The sequence below is a fragment of the Scyliorhinus canicula genome, chromosome 9, assembly GCF_902713615.1.
Source record: "Scyliorhinus canicula chromosome 9, sScyCan1.1, whole genome shotgun sequence".
Taxonomy (NCBI): Eukaryota; Metazoa; Chordata; class Chondrichthyes; order Carcharhiniformes; family Scyliorhinidae; genus Scyliorhinus; species Scyliorhinus canicula.
The window spans coordinates 140,651,134-140,670,410 of record NC_052154.1 but is presented as its reverse complement, the minus strand read 5'-3'; the positions used below and the strand labels follow the sequence as shown (position 1 = coordinate 140,670,410).

At 47.0% G+C, this 19,277-nt stretch overlaps 1 protein-coding gene across 4 annotated transcripts in view; it reads right to left on the bottom strand.

Moving 5' to 3' along the window:
• LOC119971748 (cytosolic 5'-nucleotidase 1A) overlaps window positions 1-19,277 on the bottom strand; it is a 72,302-nt gene that overhangs the window by 42,791 nt on the left and 10,234 nt on the right. For 3 of the 4 annotated variants that reach the window (XM_038807786.1, XM_038807787.1, XM_038807788.1), the window contains one exon: window positions 5,786-5,849. In XM_038807786.1, coding sequence (XP_038663714.1) covers window positions 5,786-5,849 — 64 coding nt within the window. Of the gene's footprint in view, window positions 1-5,785; window positions 5,850-18,020; window positions 18,026-19,277 lie in introns of those variants that run through there. The other variant, XM_038807789.1, reaches the window with a different exon arrangement.

The window sequence follows — 19,277 nt, the reverse complement described above, 5'->3', positions numbered from 1 at the left end:
AATTCATTGAAGCCTACTCGTGACAATAGCGATTATTATTATTACTTAGGCTCAAATGCTTTTTTTGCACGGAGTGCTGAATTTGTGTGCATTAGAGTGCTATAGTGAGAGTTTGGTGACTGAGGGAGTTTGGTGAGGAGGGAGCAAGATGCTCCTTTCATTTCATTTCTGACATTTCCTCTAGAGCGTGAAGGGAGCCGGGAGTTTACAGAGTGCAACTGACTGGGAGCAGAGTTGGAGGGCGGAGTTCCAGTTGGTTCACAGGGCAGCTACATTCTGTACAGTAAGAGTCGTTTGTATTTTGTTTTTGTTTTTTGGGGGCAGTAAGCTATCTTTGTATCATTTAGCAGAATCACCAATTTTAGAGGGTTCACTAAGTAGCAACAGTATGTATAGATATATTTTTTTAAGGGCCTAATGGGCGTTTAATCTTTTTTTTCCCTTTTAAATCTCTTTGGGAATTCAGATCGAAGAGGATGAAGGCTAGGGCAATTGCATGCTCCTCCTGTAGGATGTGGGTGGTGAGGGACACCGCTGGTGTTCCCACTGACTATACCTGCAGGAAGTGCACCCAACCCCTCAGAGACCGTGTTAGGGAACTGGAGCTGGATGAACATCGGATCATCCGGGAGGCAGAGGGGGTGATAGAGAGGAGTTACAGAGAGGTGGTCACACCCAAGGTGCAAGACAAGAGTAGCTGGGTTACAGTCAGGGGAATGAAAAGAAATGGGCAGGCAGTGCAGGGATCCCTCGTGGCTGTTCCACTTCAAAACAAGTATACCGTTTTGGATGCTGTTGGGGGGGGTTGGTGTGACCTACCGGGGGAAGGTCCTAGCGGTAATGTCTCTGGCACTGAGCCTGGCTTTGTGGCTCAGAATGGAAGGGGGAGAATAGAAAAGTTGTTGATCATTGGGATACCTTATGGGGAAGGTGGGACCTGTACATGAAGAACGGATTGCACCTAAACTGGAGGGGCACCAATATCCAGGGTGGGAGGTTTGCTAGAGCTCTTCGGGAGGGTTTAAACTAGTTTGGCAGGGGGATGGGAACCAGAGCTATGGATCAGAGGATAGGGTAGCTGTTGAACAGGCAGAAATAGTATACTGCAAGTCTGTGAAGAAGGATAGACAGTAGATAGGGCAAAGTTGCACTCAGTGGAACGGGCTAAAGTGTGTCTGCTCCAATGCAAGGTGTCAGAAATAAGGGAGATGAACTTAGAGCATGGATGAGTACTTGAAACTACGATGTTGTGGCCATTACGGAAACATAGATTTCACAGGGGCAGGAATGGTTGTTAGATGTTCTGGGATTTGGGTGTTTTAAGAAGAATAGGGAGGGAGGTAAAAGAGGAGGGGGAGTGGCACTGTTAATTCAGGAGTGCATCACAGCTGCAGGAAAGGAGGTAGTAGAGGTGGGTTTGTCTACTGAGTCAGCATGGGTGGAAGTCAGAAACAAGAAAGGAGCAGTCACTTTATTGCGTGTTTTCTATAGACCCCCCCAATAGCAGCAGAGAGATGGAGGAACAGATTGGGCGGCAGATCTTGGAAAGGTGCAAAAGTAACAGAGTTATTGTCATGGGTGCCTTCAACTTCCCTAATATTGACTGGAACCTCCTTACTGCAAATGGTTTGGATGGAGCATATTTTGTCACATGTGTGCAGGAAGGCTTCCTAACTCAATATGTAGATAGGCAGACTTGGGGGGGGGGGGGGGGCAATGTTGGATTTGGTGTTTGGCAATGAACCAGGGGCCAGGTGTCAGATGTCTTGGTGGGAGACCATTTCGGTGACAGTGACCACAACGCCTTGACCTTTACCATAGTCATGGAGAGGGACAGGAACATACAGTAAGGGAAGGTTTTTAATTGGGGGAGGGGATATTATACTGCTTTTAGACAGGAGCTGAAGAGAATAAAGTGGGAACAGTTGTTCTTGGGGAAATGCACAGCAGTAATGTGGAGGTTGTTTAAGGAGCACTTGCTGTGAGTGCTGGATAGTTTTGTCCCATGGAGTTGAGGAAAGAATGGTAAAGTGAAGGAGTCTTGGATGAGAAGAGAAGTGGAGCTTCTAGTCAAGAGGAAGAAGGAAGCTTACGTACGGTTGAGGAAGGAAGCATCTGGCATGGCTCTAGAGGGTTACAAGGTAGCCAGGAAGGAACTCAAAAATGGACTTAGGAGAGCTAGAAGGGGGCATGAAAAAGCCTTGGCGGGAAGGATTAGGGTAAACCCCAAGTCGTTCTACAATTATGTGATAAATAAGAGGATGATCAGAGTAAGATTAAGATCAGGGATAGTGGAGGGAAATTGTGCCTAGAGTCTGAGGAAATGGGGAGGCCCTAAAAGAATATATTGCTTCAGTATTCACCAGTGAGGGACCTTGTTGCTCATGAGAACATCATGAACCAGGTTAATAGACTCAAACAGGTTGATATTAAGAAGGAGGATGTGCTGGGAATTTAGAAAAACATCAGGATAGGTAAGTCCCCTGGGCTTGACGGGGTATCCCAAAGGTTACTACGGGAAGCGAGGGAGGAGATTGCTGCGCCGTTGGCGATGATCTTTGGGTCCTCACTCTCCACTGGAGTAGTACCGGATAATTGGAGAAAGGTGAATGTTATTCCCCTGTTCAGGAAAGGGAATAGGGAAATCCCTGGGAATTACAGACCAGTGAGTCTTATGTCTGTGGTGAGCAAAATATTGGAAAGGATTCTGAGAGATAGGATTTATGGTTATTTAGAAAAACATAGTTTGATTAAAGATAATCAGCATGGCTTTGTGAGGGGCAGGTCATGCCTCACAAGCCTCATTGAATTCTTTGAGAATGTGACAAGACACATTGATGAAGGTCGGGCAGTGGATGTGGTGTATATGGATTTCAGTAAGGCATTTTATAAGGTTCCCCATGGTAGACTCATTCAGAAAGTTAGGGGGCATGGTATACAGGGAAATTTAGTTGTCTGGATACAGAATTGGCTGGCCGAAAGAAGACAGCGAATGGTAGTGGATGGAAAGTATTCCCCCTGGAGGGCGGTGACCAATGGAGTCCTGCAGTTCTGCTCTGGGACCTCTGCTCTTTGTATTTTTTATAAATGACTTGGATGAGGAAGTGAAAGGGTGGATTAGCAAATTTGCCAATGACACAAAGGTTGGTGGAGTTGTAAATAGTGTTGAGGGCTGTTGCAGGTTACAATAGGACATTGACAGGATGCAGAGCTGGGCTGAGAAGTGGCAGATGGAGTTCAACCTAGATAAACGTGAAGTGATTCATTTTGGAAGGTCGAATTTGAATGCTGAATACAGGGTTGAAGGCAGGATTCTTGGAAGTGTGGAGGAACAAAGGGGTCCACGTACATAGATCCCTTAAAGTTGCCACCCAGGTTGATATTGTTGTTAAGAAGGCGTATGGTGTGTTGGCTTTCATTAACAGGGGGATTGAGTTTAAGAGCCGCGAGGTTTTTGCTGCAGCTTTATAAAACTCCGGTTAGACCACACTTGGAATATTGTGTCCAGTTCTGGTCGCCTCATTATAGGAAGTATGTGGATACTTTGGAGAGGGTGCAGTGGAGATTTACCAGGATGCTGCCTGGACTGGAGGGCATGTCTTATGAAGAAAGGTTGAGGGAGCTAGGGTTTTTCTCATTGGAGCGAAGAAGTACGAGAGTTGACTTGATAGAGGTATACAAGGTGATGAGACGCATGGATAGGGTGGATAGCCAGAGACATTTCCCCAGGGCGGAAATGGCTGTCACGAGCGGACATAATTTTAAGGTGATTGGAAGAAGGCATAGGGGAGATGTCAGAGGTCGGTTCTTTACACAGAGAGTGGTGGGTGCATGGAATGCACTGCCAGTGAAGGTGGTGGAGTCAGAATCATCAGGGATATTTAAGCGACTCTTAGACAGGAACATGGATAGCAGTAAATTGAAGGGGCGTAGGTTAGGTTGATCTTAGATTAGGATAAATGGTCGGCGCAACATCGTGGGCAGAAGGGCCTGTACTGTGTTCTACTGTTCTAAGCTTCGAAGAGGAATGTTGCACTGACAGTTTTGAATTTACTACTGTATGTAGAGAGTGCTGAATGCATGGATCAGATTGCTCAGGAAGGCAGAAAATGTGGAAAAATGCAAAGGACAGCTGAATAGATATTTAAGAGTAGGCAATATTGTAGTATTCATTTTTGGAATGACTGCTTTCTTCCATTTTCTACTCGGAAGTGCAGTGATAAACCATTATCACTTATCCTGAGGAGCATGGTTAAGTGCTGCAGCTATATCGACTTGCAATTGTACATTCTTTAGCATAGACACATATAGGTAGAGATATCTGATCTCGGCGACAAAGCATCGTGTTACAACGTCTGAAGAGACCAATAACATTTAAAAATAATTTAGATTTTCCAGTTAATGGCTGAAGGACTGACACATTACATTTTTACATTTTAAAACTTTTACTGTAAAAGCACCACTGACCAACCATGGTAGGCAACTTATACTTTAAACTACACAAGAGTATTCATTCCTGTTTTTATACTTTCTACAAATCGCACATTCATGTCCTTTTCTCAAGCAGTTCAAAATTACTCCCCATTTCCAATGTGTTCTTGTATCTCCATTTTGCCCAGTATTACCTTCAAATGACCAGTTTCCGGCACTTTCCTCAGTTTATAGAGTTTCTCAAGTCCAATACCAGCTTTCATGCTTGTTCAATGCACCTTTTCACCCTGGCCATGTCAGAACAAATCTCCTGGAATTATTTGACAGCTGCAGGATGTCTTATACCGGAGTCCCTCCTGCACTCAGCTGTGGTAACTTAGAAAGTCAAGCAGCCTCTTTACACTGATGACAGCAGAACTGCTATCTGTAATATTTAGTTATTTGTAGATAAGTCTGTAACCCGACCACCAAAATAGCTTCCCTAGCTCTCTTCCCCTTGGCAATGAAAAATACATTAAACTTACATTCAGGTAGAAATGCTAATTCGCCATTCTTGACTCCAACTCTCATTCATCTTAAAAGTAAATGAACACTTCACAGCACAATAGTTTACAACCCAATGCCATAACATCTTTGAGACTTTGAGAGACTCAAGAGTCCTGTTATGGAAACCTCAGACTGCTGCCATTGTCTCCAAACCCAAATACATTCCTCCTTCTTCTCAGGAAAACAATCTAAGCCTTCCTTTGATCTCTATGAAACAAATCACCAAGGCTTATCATCAGGTAGATAGTAGAATAGGTCAAATGGCTTCCTTTGTTACCCTAAATTTAAAGGTACAATCCCAACATAGAATCGTATAAACCTCATAATTGCAAAATATCTACATTAAGCTACAGTATTATTTAAACACGTAACTGAGCATGACTTCATCCCACATGATACATGTAGCACATGAGCACTGTCCCATAGATCATAGAATTTACAGTGCAGAAGGAGGCCATTCAGCCCATCGAGACTGCACCGGCTCTTGGAAAGAGCACCCTACCCAAGGTCCACACCTCCACCCTATCCCCATAACCCCACCCAACACTAAGGGCAATTTTGGACACTCAGGGCAATTTAGCATGGTCAATCGACCTAACCTGCACATCTTTGGACTGTGGGAGGAAACCGGAGCACCCGGAGGAAACCCACGCACACACGGGGAGGATGTGCAGACTCCGCACAGACAGTGACCCAAGCCAGAATCGAACCTGGGACCCTGGAGCTGTGAAGCAACTGTGCTATCCACAATGCTCCCGTGCTGCCCATCCGGTGTTATGCTCAGAGGCTAATGTTTGTATATATTTACCTGTTTCAATTGAGTGTTTAGGATAACTTCAACCTTGCCCTCCATCTTCAGTCCACATGCAAACCTGAAACAAGATTCCCACCATTAGAATGTGAGGCTCTATTATTCCATTTTCTGCATCACAACCATCACACCAGACAAACTATGCTGTAATAAGAGTTCAACAATACACTTGTGAATGGGTGAGTTATACAAGCCAGGGAGGGAGGTTGCAGCATTGATTGATGATATGTACTGTTAGTTGATCTCGGCCAGAGTAGCATGTTACAACTGACCTCAGCATCCCTGGTTAGGAAAAACAAATATTAGACAAGAATCTCAGTCCCGATGCCTTCCAGTGACTTCCTCTAGTATTAATCAGGTCATGATCACACAAAGCTGTGATTTTTGTTCACAGCCATGAGTGAAGATGCAGCACCATGGAATTAATGCCTTCAACAGAATCAAAAACTGGCAAAGAAAAATAATAGTTGAAACAACTGTAAATTAATGAGTGTCCTAGCCAACAAGTCTTTTATCACAAAAAGCTTGGGTTACTCAGATAATGCTAACAGTCACTTTAATTTACCTTTCAATTGACTTCCAGTGGCAGTTATGCAGCAGTAAGCCACACATGTGGGCGCTCCCGTTTTAAAGAGATTTTTCGGCTCTTTTGAGAGCCCAAAACGGAAATTTTTCGACGTCTCCCGGTGGGGGAAGGTGTGCTGAACGACTTTCCCTGCAGTCCATGACTCGAACTCGGAGTGGAAAGGTGGAAAAAACAGCAGCAGCTCCTCAGAAAAAACGGGGGAAGGGATCCAAGATGGCCACCGACAAAGCTCCAGAGGAGTGGAGACTCTGGGCCCAGAAACAACAAACTGATGTCCTGCGCTGCTTTAAAGAATTCAAGGATGAAGTACTGAGCTCTCTGCAGGAAACGAACAGAAGGCTGTCAGAGATTCAGTCCACCCAGGGTGCTGCCATCAAGAAGTTGCAGACGCAGGCCATTGAACGAGAGGAGGAGGCCGTGGTCCTCGTGAGTAAGGTGGAGGGGCACGAAGCACTCCACAAGAAGTGGCAGGAACGCTTCGAGGAGCTGGATCACCGCATGAGGCGGAAAAACCTGCGGATCTTGGGCCTTGCGGAGGGGCTAGAGGGATTGGACCTGACAGCCTATGTGGCTGTAATGCTGAATTCGCTAGTGGGGGCCGGGTCTCTCCATCTGCCCCTGGAGCTGGAGGGAGCACACAGAGTACTGGCCAGGAGGCCTAAGGAGAATGAACCCCCGCGTGCGGTGCTGGTGAGGTTCCACCGGTGCAGTGATCGGGACTGCGTGCTGCGCTGGGCCAAGAAGGTGAAGAGCAGCAATTGGGAGAATAGGGTAGTACGGATCTACCAGGACTGGAGTGCGGAGGTGGCTAAGCGGCGGTCCGGATTTAATCAGACGAAAGAGGTGCTTTATAGAAAAAAGATAAAGTTCGGAATGTTGCAGCCCGCGCGCTTGTGGGTAACTTATTCGGACCGGCACCATTATTTCGATTCCCCGGAGGAGGCGTGGGCCTTCGTGCGGACGGAGAAACTGGACTTGAACTAGGGGTTGGGGGTTGGGGGTTGCGAGGTCGGCTGTAAGATATTAGTGCTGGATTCGGCTGTTGCTGTGTTCTCTTTTTCTTCGGTTTTTTTCGTCTTGTTTTAGTACTTTTGCAATTTTGATATGGTTATTTACGGAGGGGTTGTTCTGCTATGTTTTTGTTTTTGTGCTTGGGGCATTGTTTGGGCTGTGTATCTTGCGGGGAGGGTCGGGGGAGTATGTTGTATTCTATGTCGGAGTGGGGGTATGGAGGGGGGCTGATATTTGGGAGCTGCGTCAGAAGGGTGTGGTGGGGCAGGGCGAAAGCGCGGGCTTTCCTCTGGTTTCCCGCACTGCGGGGCTGGGGGGCGGAGACGGTGACGGGGGAGGTGGGGCCTTAACTGGTTCTTCCCCGCGCTGGAGCGGTGCCAGGAGGGATAGGATGGGGGATGATCCCACTTCGGGAGGGGTCGGGCTATTGGTGGGAGTTTCCGGGGTCAGCAGAAGTTAGCTGACCCACGGAAGTACAATGGAGGACGGTTCGCGGCTGGGAGGGTTCCTAGCCTGGGGGGGAAGGGAGGGGGGGAAAGGGGAATACCGGGTTGCTGCTGGTAGGGGCAAGAAGGAGCTGGTGGGGGTTGGGGGGACAGAGGTGAGGGGTTGTCGCTATGGGGACGGGGTCGAGCAGGGGATGCTGGCCTGGGGCGGGCAGTCGACGGGCTATGGCTAGCCGACGGGGGAGGGGGGGCGGGACGCCCTCTGATCCGGTTGGTCACCTGGAATGTGAGAGGGTTGAATGGGCCGGTGAAGCGGTCAAGGGTACTGGCTCACCTGAAGGGGCTAAAGGCGGATGTGGCAATGCTGCAGGAGACCCACCTGAGGGTGGCGGACCAGGTCCGCCTGAGGAAGGGACGGGTGGGGCAGGTTTTCCACTCGGGGTTGGATGTGAGGAACCGGGGAGTGGCAATTCTGGTGGGGAGAAATGTGTTGTTTGAGGCATCGGAGGTGGTGGCGGATAAGGGGGGTAGGTATGTGATGGTTAGGGGCAGGCTGCAAGGAGAGAAGGTGGTACTGGCTAGTGTGTATGCCCCAAATTGGGACGATGCGGGCTTTATGAGGCGTATGTTGGGACGGATCCCGGATCTGGAGGCGGGAGGTCTGATCATAGGGGGGGACTTTAATACGGTGTTGGATCCTTCACTGGATCGGTCCAGCTCTAGGACGGGTAGGAGGCCGGCGGCGGCCAAGGTACTGAGAGGGTTTATGGATCAGATGGGTGGAGTGGATCCATGGAGGTTTGTGAGGCCGAGGGCACGTGAGTACTCTTTCTTCTCCCACGTACATAGGGTCTACTCTCGGATAGATTTCTTCGTGGTGAGTAGGGGACTGATTCCGAGAGTGGAGGAGGCCGAGTATTCGGCCATTGCAATCTCCGACCACGCTCCGCATTGGATATATTTGGAGATGGGGGAGGTGCGAGACCAACGTCCATTGTGGCGGTTGGATGTGGGGTTGTTGGCCGAGGAGGAGGTGTGTAGGAGGGTCTGGGCAAGTATTGAGGGGTACCTTGAGGTGAATGATACGGGGGAGGTTCAGGTGGGGGTGGTCTGGGAAGCCCTGAAGGCAGTGATTCGTGGGGAGCTGATATCCATTCGGGCACACAGGGAGAGGAGCGAGAGGAGTGAGAGGGATAGACTGGTGGGAAAGATGCTGGAGGTGGACAGGAGGTATGCAGAGGCACCAGAGGAGGGACTGTTGGGGGAGAGGCGCAGCCTGCAGGCTAAATTTGATTTGCTGACCACTAGAAAGGCGGAGGCACAGTGGAGGAAGGCACAAGGGGCAGTGTACGAACATGGTGAAAAGGCGAGTAGGATGCTGGCTCATCAGCTCCGTAAGCGGGATGCGGCTAAGGAGATTGCTGGAGTGAGAGACAAGAGTGGGAATGTGGTGCGGAAGGGGGTAGAGGTGAATGAGGTCTTCAAGGACTTTTACGGGGAACTGTACCGGTCGGAGCCAACGGGGGAGAGGAGGGGAATGAAGAGGTTCCTCGACGGGCTTTCTTTCCCGAAGGTGCAGGAGGAGAAGGTGGAGGGGCTGGGTGCGCCGATTGAGCTGGAGGAGCTAGTGAAGGGGATCGGGCAGATGCAGTCAGGGAAGGCACCGGGGCCGGATGGGTTCCCGGTGGAATTTTATAAAAAGTTCGTGGACCTAGTGGGCCCCTTGCTGGTGCGGACACTCAACGAAGCGTGGGAAGGGTGGACTTTGCCCCCGACGATGTCACGGGCACTGATCTCGTTAATTTTAAAGAAGGACAAGGACACCCAGCAGTGTGGTTCATACAGGCCCATATCTCTCCTCAACGTGGATGCTAAGGTGCTGGCAAAAATCCTGGCCAGGATAGAGGACTGTGTGCCAGGGGTTGTGCATGAGGACCAGACAGGTTTTGTGAAGGGAAGGCAGCTGAACACGAATGTGCGGAGATTGCTGAATGTCATTATGATGCCGGCGATTGAGGGGGAGGCAGAGATAGTGGTGGCACTGGATGTGGAGAAGGCCTTCGATAGAGTGGAGTGGGGGTACCTATGGGAGGTGTTGGGGAGGTTTGGATTTGGTGAAGGGTTCATTAGATGGGTAAGGCTGCTATATGAGGCCCCGATGGCGTGCGTGGCCACAAATAGGAGGAGGTCGGAGTACTTCCGGCTTTACCGAGGGACCAGGCAGGGTTGCCCCTTGTCCCCCTTGTTGTTTGTACTGGCAATCGAGCCGCTGGCGATGGCATTGAGAGATTAAGAGAGGTGGAGAGGCTTGGTGCGAGGTGGAGAGGAACATAGGGTGTCGTTGTATGCCGACGACCTGTATGTGGCGGACCCGGTGGGAGGGATGCCGGGAGTGATGGAGTTACTAGCCGAGTTTGGGACCTTCTCAGGTTATAAATTAAACTTAGGCAAGAGCGAGGTGTTTGTGGTGCACCCTGGAGACCAGGAGGAAGGAATTGGTAGGCTCCCGCTTAGGAGGGCAGGGGAGAGCTTTAGGTACCTGGGGGTGCAAGTGGCCAGGGACTGGGGGACTCTCCACAAGCATAACTTTACCAGACTGGTAGATCAGATGGAGGAGGAGTTCAGGAGGTGGGACATGCTGCCATTGTCGTTGGCGGGGAGGGTGCAGTCCGTCAAAATGACAGTGCTTCCGAGGTTCTTGTTCCTTTTTCAGTGCCTGCCCATATTTATCCCCAGGGCCTTCTTTAGGAGAGTGACCGGCAGTATTCTGAGCTTTGTGTGGGCACATGGGACTCAGAGAGTGAGGAGGGTGTTCCTGGAGCGAGGAAGGGATAGAGGCGGGCTGGCGCTGCCCAACCTTCTGGGGTACTATTGGGCAGCCAATGTGTCAATGGTGCGTAAATGGTGATGGAGGGGGGAGGGGCGGCGTGGAAAAGAATGGAGATGGCGTCATGTAGAGGTACAAGCCTGGGTGCCATGGTAACGGCACCGTTGCCGCTCTCCCCCAAGAGGGTTACCACGAGCCCGGTGGTGGCGGCGACCCTAAGAATCTGGGGACAGTGGAGACGGCATCGGGGGGAAACAGGGGGCTCGATGGAGGCTCCACTGGGTGGCAACCATCGGTTCATCCCGGGGAACACGGATGGGGGATTCAGGGGATGGCAAAGGGCGGGCATCAGCAAATTGAGGGACCTGTTTATTGGCGGGAGGTTTGCGGGCCTGGGGGAACTGGAAGATAAATTTGGCCTTCCCCAGGGGAACATGTTCAGATACCTGCAGGTAAAGGCGTTTGCTAGGCGACAGGTAGAGGGATTCCCTTTGCTGCCCTCGCAGGGGACGATGGACAGAGTGCTTTTGGGGGTGTGGGTAGGAGAGGGGAAGGTGTCTGACATCTATAAGGTAATGCAGGAGGTGGAGGAGTCATCAGTGGAGGAGCTGAAGGCTAAATGGGAGGAGGAACTCGGGGAGCAGATAGAGGACGGGACTTGGGCGGAGGCCTTGGAGAGAGTCCACTCTTCCTCCTCATGTGCGAGGCTTAGTCTCATCCAATTTAAGGTGCTGCACCGGGCCCACATGTCCGGGACTAGGATGAGTAGGTTCTTCGGGGGTGAGGACAGGTGCACCAGATGTTCGGGGAGTCCTGCGAACCACGCCCATATGTTCTGGGCATGCCCAGCACTGGAAGAATTCTGGAAGGGGGTGGCGGGGACGGTGTCGAGGGTGGTTGGATCCAGGGTCAAGCCAGGGTGGGGACTCGCGATTTTTGGGGTTGGGGTGGAGCCGGGAGTGCAGGAGGCGAAAGAGGCCGGGGTCCTGGCCTTTGCGTCCCTAGTAGCCCGTCGAAGGATTCTGCTACAGTCTACAGTGGAAGGATGCGAGGCCCCCAAGCGTGGAGACCTGGATCATTGACATGGCGGGATTTATAAAATTGGAAAAGGTCAAATTTGCCCTGAGAGGATCAACACAAGGGTTCTATAAACGGTGGCAGCCTTTTCTGGACTTCCTGGCTCAGAGATAGGTAACTGGGTCAATAGCAGCAGCAACCCGGGGGGGGGGTGCATTATTGTAGTGTTTATTCTGTAACTTTATAGTGTGTTAATTTGCGTTGTTGTTAAAATGCTGGGTTGTTCATGGGGATGGGGCGAATGTATATGATTGTTAATATTATTGTTATTTTCGGTATTTTACTAAGGTGCGTTATTGTTGTATAAAATCAAAATTTCTCAATAAAAATTATTTAAAAAAAAAAAAAAAATTACCTTTCAATTAATATAATCCTATGTAGGCATAATGTACATCATGTTTAGGGTGGATATTTAAACTGAGTAACAAGGGTAAACATTCCTGATTATAACCTGATGCAAAGTCATTCATGTTCTCCATGATTTCCTGATAAATAGCAGAGTAATTCTCTCAAATATTAAATTTTCCTCTTTACTTGTGATACCATATACAGTATCATGGAGATATGAGTTAGTAAATTTTCAAAGAATGTTCATTGCAGCAAAACAAATGTCAGAGTGCAAGCCACAATCTCTCACTTCATCCTTCCCTGACCCAGTTTCGGCTTTGGTAACATTAACCCCACATTTCACAGAGCTGTCATGGTAACACTGAGGACTACTCTAATGTCCACGTGGTCAGCTTCCCAATCGCCACTTTATGGAATTTCGGACAGATCAAATCTCTGCGGCCCCTGTTTGATCCTGTACCAATGTCCACCCATCAGCTCTTTCTTTATTGTTCTACAATGGCACAAACGCCCACAATATCTCAAATTTGAAATGACTATCCTCTTTCTGAATCCCCTAATTACTTGTCTGCACCAAAGCTCTGAAACCTCTTGCAGTCAAAGAACTCCCTAGAATTCTCTGTTCCACTGCCCTGTGTACTCTGCTTCCTCTCTTTGTTCCAGCATTGATGGCTGCAAATTTAGCCATTTTGGGAATTCTTTTGGGAATTTCACTGGGCTCCACCATGGTCTGCAGCCTTGTCATGCTTTGAACCCTCCTCAACGCCTATTTCTTTGACCAAGCTTCTGTGAAGCATCTTGGGACATTTTCCCATGATAAAGGCCATGTACCGGTTGTTCTTTTTGTTTAATCTGCATACTGTAGTAATGAAAATGATACAGAAGGCTGAGAGATGATTTGATCAAAGTGTTTAACATGTTAAAAGGATTGGATGGTGCAGATGCAGAGAAACTATTTCTACTGCTGGGAAGATCAAGAACAATGAACAGAATATTTAAACTATAGCTAGGCCATTCAGGAGTGGAATCAGGGAGCACTTTTTAAAAAACACATAGGGTATTAGAAATGCTGAACTTCCCATTCCTCTCCTCCCTGCCCGCCCCCCAAAAAAAAGCCTGGTTGCTGAGACAACTGGAGTTTTCAAGCTGAGATGATTAATTACTTCTTGATAGGCAAGGGTGTCAAAGGATAGAGAGCAAAGGCAGCTAAATGGGGTTAAGGTTCAAATCAACCATGATCTAACTCAGGGGTGGGCAAACTTTTCCGTGCAAGGGCCACATTCAGAAATTCACAATTCACAAAGGGCCGCATAGTATATTAAGTAAAATAATTACTTCACCCGGTTATGATTCTGGGCGCCTCATATAGAACATAGAACAGTACAGCACACAACAGGCCCTTCGGCCCTCGACGTTGTGCCGAGCAATGATCACCCTACTCAAGTCAACGTATCCACCCTATACCAGTAAGTAACCCAACAGCCCCCCCCCCCCAATTAACCTTAAAAAAAAAAAAATTTTTAATTTAAAAAAAAAAAAAAAATTTTTAAAATTTTTTTTTTTAATGACTTGGTGGGCCGCAGAAATACCTTTGGCGGGCCGTATGCGGCCCGCGGGCCGTAGTTTGCCCACCCCTGATCTAACTGAAAGGAGGAGCAAACTATGAGAGGTTGAATGACCTACTCCTATTCCTAATGTGTCTGTGCATTATATTAGACACTGATTTCCTCTTGTGGCCTAATGGTATAGGTCACTGAACTAGTAAACACATCTAGGAGCAATGTTCTGGGGTCCCAGGTTTGAATCTCACCATGGTAGATGATTAAATTTGAATTCTGAAATATATTACCCTGCTCCTATGTTGCAGTCCCTCATGAGAAAATGCAGAATTCAAATTGACGTCTGAATTGCTTTGAGATTTGCTTTTCCAGCCAAGTATTCTCAAAGTAAACCACTGCACATTTACTAAGAACATATGTCACAGGGGATTGGGTGTGTACATACCAAAATATTTTTATATGCATATATATGGATTTGTGATACTTCTACAAAGTTCTGTTGATGTGTGGCTGCATGCACTATGGACTCATAGCATATACTGCTAATGGTGTGTCTGTCCCTTTTGAGGGCCAACAGTTCAATGGCACTACCTGTTTTGTCACTGTGTTTTCTTAGCTGTACTATAAAGTGGCTCATTATTTAAATTTGAGAAATGAAGTGTTTAGTGCCCAATTCATTTTTGAGATTTTAACATATATTTACTATAATTTGCACTAACATTTCACTGAATGGCACCTGCCATTAGTTAGACTTGCCCCGCATATTTAATATTTTGATTTAAATCGTTGAAAGCGTGAGATGACAATAAGGCATTTTGAGGACCTAAGTGAACAAGGCAAGTAACTATGCATGTCCCCAACTAATCAAATTGAAAAATTTTTGAAATTAACAGCACAAGGACTGAAAAAGAAATGTAAACTTGAATGGGTGAACTCGTGATAAATTAGATCCAGAAAGAGAAATACAGAGAAGAAAAGAAAGATTAAATTATGAGAAAGAGAAATGAAGGAAAAACAAAAAAGGTTTACACTTTACAACAGTTAAAAGTTGAATGAATGTGAATTGCTACTTGCAACAGCTAATTTTCAGAATCACCACTAGTAATTAACACTTATTGGGTCATTAAAAGTGTAGTTAGAATGGAATGAACAACTTTCCATGTTAAGGTTTGGTCATACCTACTGTACAAGTACAGCAACTTCATTCCATTCAATACATTTCAATGGTGAGGCAGATAGTGAGATGCCAATCTCACAAAGCTAATGGAAGAGCCATGCAACTTGGACACCAACATTTGGACATCCACATTCCCGTATCAGCCGCCCCGAACAGGCGCCGGAATGTGGCGACTAGGGGCTTTTCACAGTAACTTCATTTGAAGCCCAATTGTGACAATAAGCGATTTTCATTTCATTTAGTCGCATTTTTGTCCGTTGCCTGAGGTTCCTGTAACATTTCCCCGTAAACAACGGTAAGCTTGATTAGCATCAGTCATTTTGAGTTATTTAACATAGTTGGAATTGAATTTTTAGCCCCCACCAAGGGCACAGATGAAGGCAAGTAGGCACAGAATTCCACACCACGGACTTGTCTGCTGCTTCCCCAGTTTCATTCTGTCCAGGATCATTTTCAGATCATTAATTTAAGGTTCTTTAATTTAATTTAATTTAATTTAAGGGGGTTGATCTTCAGGTTCCTGCAGGCAGTGTGGGACAGTTTAGCTGCTGGAGGCTAAGCAGAAACTGCAGGCTGTGCTGTGGAACAACCCACCTCTCCACAACAGAAGGCCCACTGCTAAATCTATTTTTTTTACTTCAGATTTGAAACAGTTGTCGAAAGGGTGCCTCCATTTTGGGACACGTTTTCACTTAAATAACATGGCATCCTGATGCTGTTTTCAGACTGGAAGGCTACCAGTGTTGAGAGGCCATCCACCAACCTTTAAAAGATGGAGGTAAGATGGACAAGCACGGTAGCACAGTGGTTAGCACAGTTGCTTCACAGCTCCAGGGTCCCAGGTTCGATATGCGGCTTGGGTGACTGTCTGTGCAGAGTCTGCACTTGCTCCCCATGTCTGCATGGGTTCCCGCCGGGTGCTCCGGTTTCCTCCCACAGTCCAAAGATGTGCAGGTTAGGTGGATTGGCCATGACAAATTGCCCTTAGTGTCCAAAAAGCTTAGGTGGGGTTAGTGGGTTACAGGGATAGGGTAGAGGAGTGGGCTTAAGTGGGGTGCTCTTTCCAAGAGCCGGTGCAGACTCAATGGGCCAAATGGCCTCCTTCTGCATTGTAAATTCCATGAATTCTATGAATCCTGTACTCTATCTACAGTTAGGCCAATTTAGGAAAAATCAAAATTGAATGACTGTTTTGCTTGCAGTGAAGGTTTCTGATTCCTATTTGACAGCCGGGTCCTGACAATGCTGCCCCAAGACTCAGGATAATTTACCATTTTGGCTCATATATTCCAGAACTTTAAACTGTAAAAAAAATAATATTCCCAGTGTTCCTTTAATTTCTGAAATTCAAGAATTCCTTGGAAATCCAAGAATTTTCTTGCATTCTGAAATCCAAGATTCCCGCCATGCTTTCAGTGGTTCTCAACTGATTGCAACTTCTACAATTTTTCACTCTTGGGTGATGCCCTGCACCATGGCCCCTTGTTCTTTTCACTCTTGACAATTAATTTTAAAAAAGGAATCAAGGATGGGCAGATCCCAATATTTTTCTAAAACTGCTATTGAGGCTTATCAAGACCCACATAGATGACTCTTGCACCCAACCTGTTGAGAGGCATCCATTTTGCATTCAGAGCCTCAGTTAATGATCAGGAGAATGGTAGCTCGGTCTGGGCACTGGGATGCTTAAAATGGATGCTACCGTGGTTTTCTGTCCATCTTGACACGAGGGTCTGGGCAGGGCTGAGCATGCTGCCTGGGTTTGGTTTTAAAGTGATTGTCTACATAAACAAATTCCTCATCAAGTTCAGAGCAATTGGCCAGAAGCCTTTAGCTCATTAAATATTAACATATGGAGTGTTACTACTGTGAAAACAGACACATTGTGGTCACTTAGAACCCATGCTATTTGTAACTGGAGTATTGTGCCCACTTCTGGGCATTGTATTTAAGGGATTATGTCAGGGCTTTAGTGTAGGTGCAGAAAAGATTTACAAGAATGGTTCCAGGGATGAAGGAAATTCAGATAAAAGGTTAGATTGGAGAAGCTGGGGCTCTTAAAGAAGGTTGAGAGGTAATCTAATCGAGGTGTTCAAAATCAAGAGAGGTTGAGATGGAAACTGATCCTTTTGTGGAGGTGTCGAGAACCAGAGTACACCGATTTAAGATGATTTATTGACAAAAGAACTAAAGATGACAAGGATCGTTTTTTCTATGCACTGAGTGGTTAGGATTGAGAATATGGTGATGGCAGATTCAATTCTGGCTTTCAAAATGGAATTGGATAAACAGCTGAAGATTACAACATTGCATGGTTACAGAGCAAGGGTGGGGAGAGGGTACTGGTTAGATTGTTCTTGTACAGAGTTAGTGAGAATTGATAAGCCAAATGGCCTCCTCTGTGTTGTAACCCTGATACGAGTAATTAATAAGTGTTCACAGATGAAAAACCATCTGGGCCTTTAAAGCAATAGTTCACACTTCATAAGCATTGAAGATACAATTCTTTAAAAATGTGTTACTTGTTGATTAAAAAGAGCTAGGTGAGGATTGTATTTTGGATCAGGCACAATTAGTACAGAATTTCACCTTATCTTCCAAAGAACAAAGAAAAGTACAGCACAGGAACAGGCCCTTCGGCCCTCCAAGCCTGTGCCAACCATGCTGCCCATCTAAACTAAAATGTTCTACACTTCCTGGGTCCGTATCCCTCTATTCCCATCCTATTCACATATTTGTCAAGATGCCCCTTAAATGTCACTATCGTCCCTGCTTCCACCACCTCCTCCGGCAGCGAGTTCCAGGCACTAACTACCCTTTGTGTAAAAAACTTGCCTCGTACATCTCCTCTAAAACTTGCCCCTCGCACCTTAAACCTATGCCCCGTAGTAATTGACCCCTCTACCCTGGGAAAAAGCCTCTGACTATCCACTCTGTCTATGCCCCTCATAATTTTGTAGACCTCTTATCAGGTCACCCCTCAACCTCAGTCGTTCCAATGAGAACACACCGAGTTTATTCAACGGCTCCTCATAGCTAAAGCCCTCCATACCAGCCAACATCCTGGTAAATCTCTTCTGCGCCCTCGCCAATGCCTCCACATCCTTCTGGTAGTGTGGCGACCAGAATTGAACAATATACTCCAAGTGTGGCCTAATTAAGGTTCTGTACAGCTGCAACATGACTTGCCAATTCTTATACTCAGTGCCCCGGCCAATGAAGGCAAGCATGCCGTATGCCTTCTTGACTACCTTCTCCACCTGTGTCACGCCTTTCAGTGACCTGTGGACCTGTACACCTAGATCTCTCTGACTGTCAATACTCTTGAGGGTTCCACCATTCACTGTATATTCACTACCTGCATTAGACCTTCCAAAATGCATTGCCTCACATTTGTCCAGATTAAACTCCATCTGCCATCCCTCCGTCCAAGTCTCCAAACGATCTAAATCCTGCTGTATCCTCTGACAGTCTCATCGCTATCTGCAATTCCACCAACCTGTGTGTCATCTGCAAACTTACTAATCAGACCAGTTACATTTTCCTCCAAATCATTTATATATACTACGAATAGCAAAGGTCCCAGCACTGATCCCTGTGGAACACCACTAGTCACAGCCCTACAATTAGAAAAGCACCCTTCCATTGGTACTCTCTGCCTTCTATGACCTAGCCAGCTCTATATCCATCTTGCCAGCTCACCCCTGATACGTGTGATTTCACCTTTTGTACCAGTCTACCATGAGGGACCTTGTCAAAGGCCTTACTGAAGTCCATATAGACAACATCCACTGCCCTACCTGCAATCATCTTTGTGATCTCTTTGAAAAACTCTATCAAGTTAATGAGTCACAACCTCCCCTTCACAAAACCATGCTGACTCTCGCTAATACGTCCATTTGCTTCCAAATGGCCGTAGATCCTGTCTCGAAATATTCTCTCCAGTAATTTCCCTACCACTGATGTAAGGCTCACTGGTCTGTAGTTCCCTGGATTATCCTTGCTACCCTTCTTAAACAAAGGAACATTGGCTATTCTCCAGTCTTCCGGGACATCACCTGAGGACAGTGAGGATCCAAAGATTTCTGTCATGATTTCTGTCATGGCCACAGTAATTTCCTCTCTGGTCTCCTTCAGTATTCTGGGTAGATCCCATCAGGCCCTGGGGACTTATCTACCTTAATATTTTTCAAGACGCCCAACACCTCATCTTTTTGGATCTCAATGTGACCCAGGCTATCTGCACACCCTTCTCCAGACTCAACATCCATCAATTCCTTCTCTTTGGTGAATACTGATGCATTTCCTCTGGCTCCACACATAGATTCCCTTGCCTATCCTTCAGTGGGCCAACCCTTTCACTGGCTACCCTCTTGCTTTTTATGTATGTGTAGAAAGCCTTGGGATTTTTCTTAACCCTATTTGCCAATGACTTTTCTTGGCCCCCTCTAGTCCTCC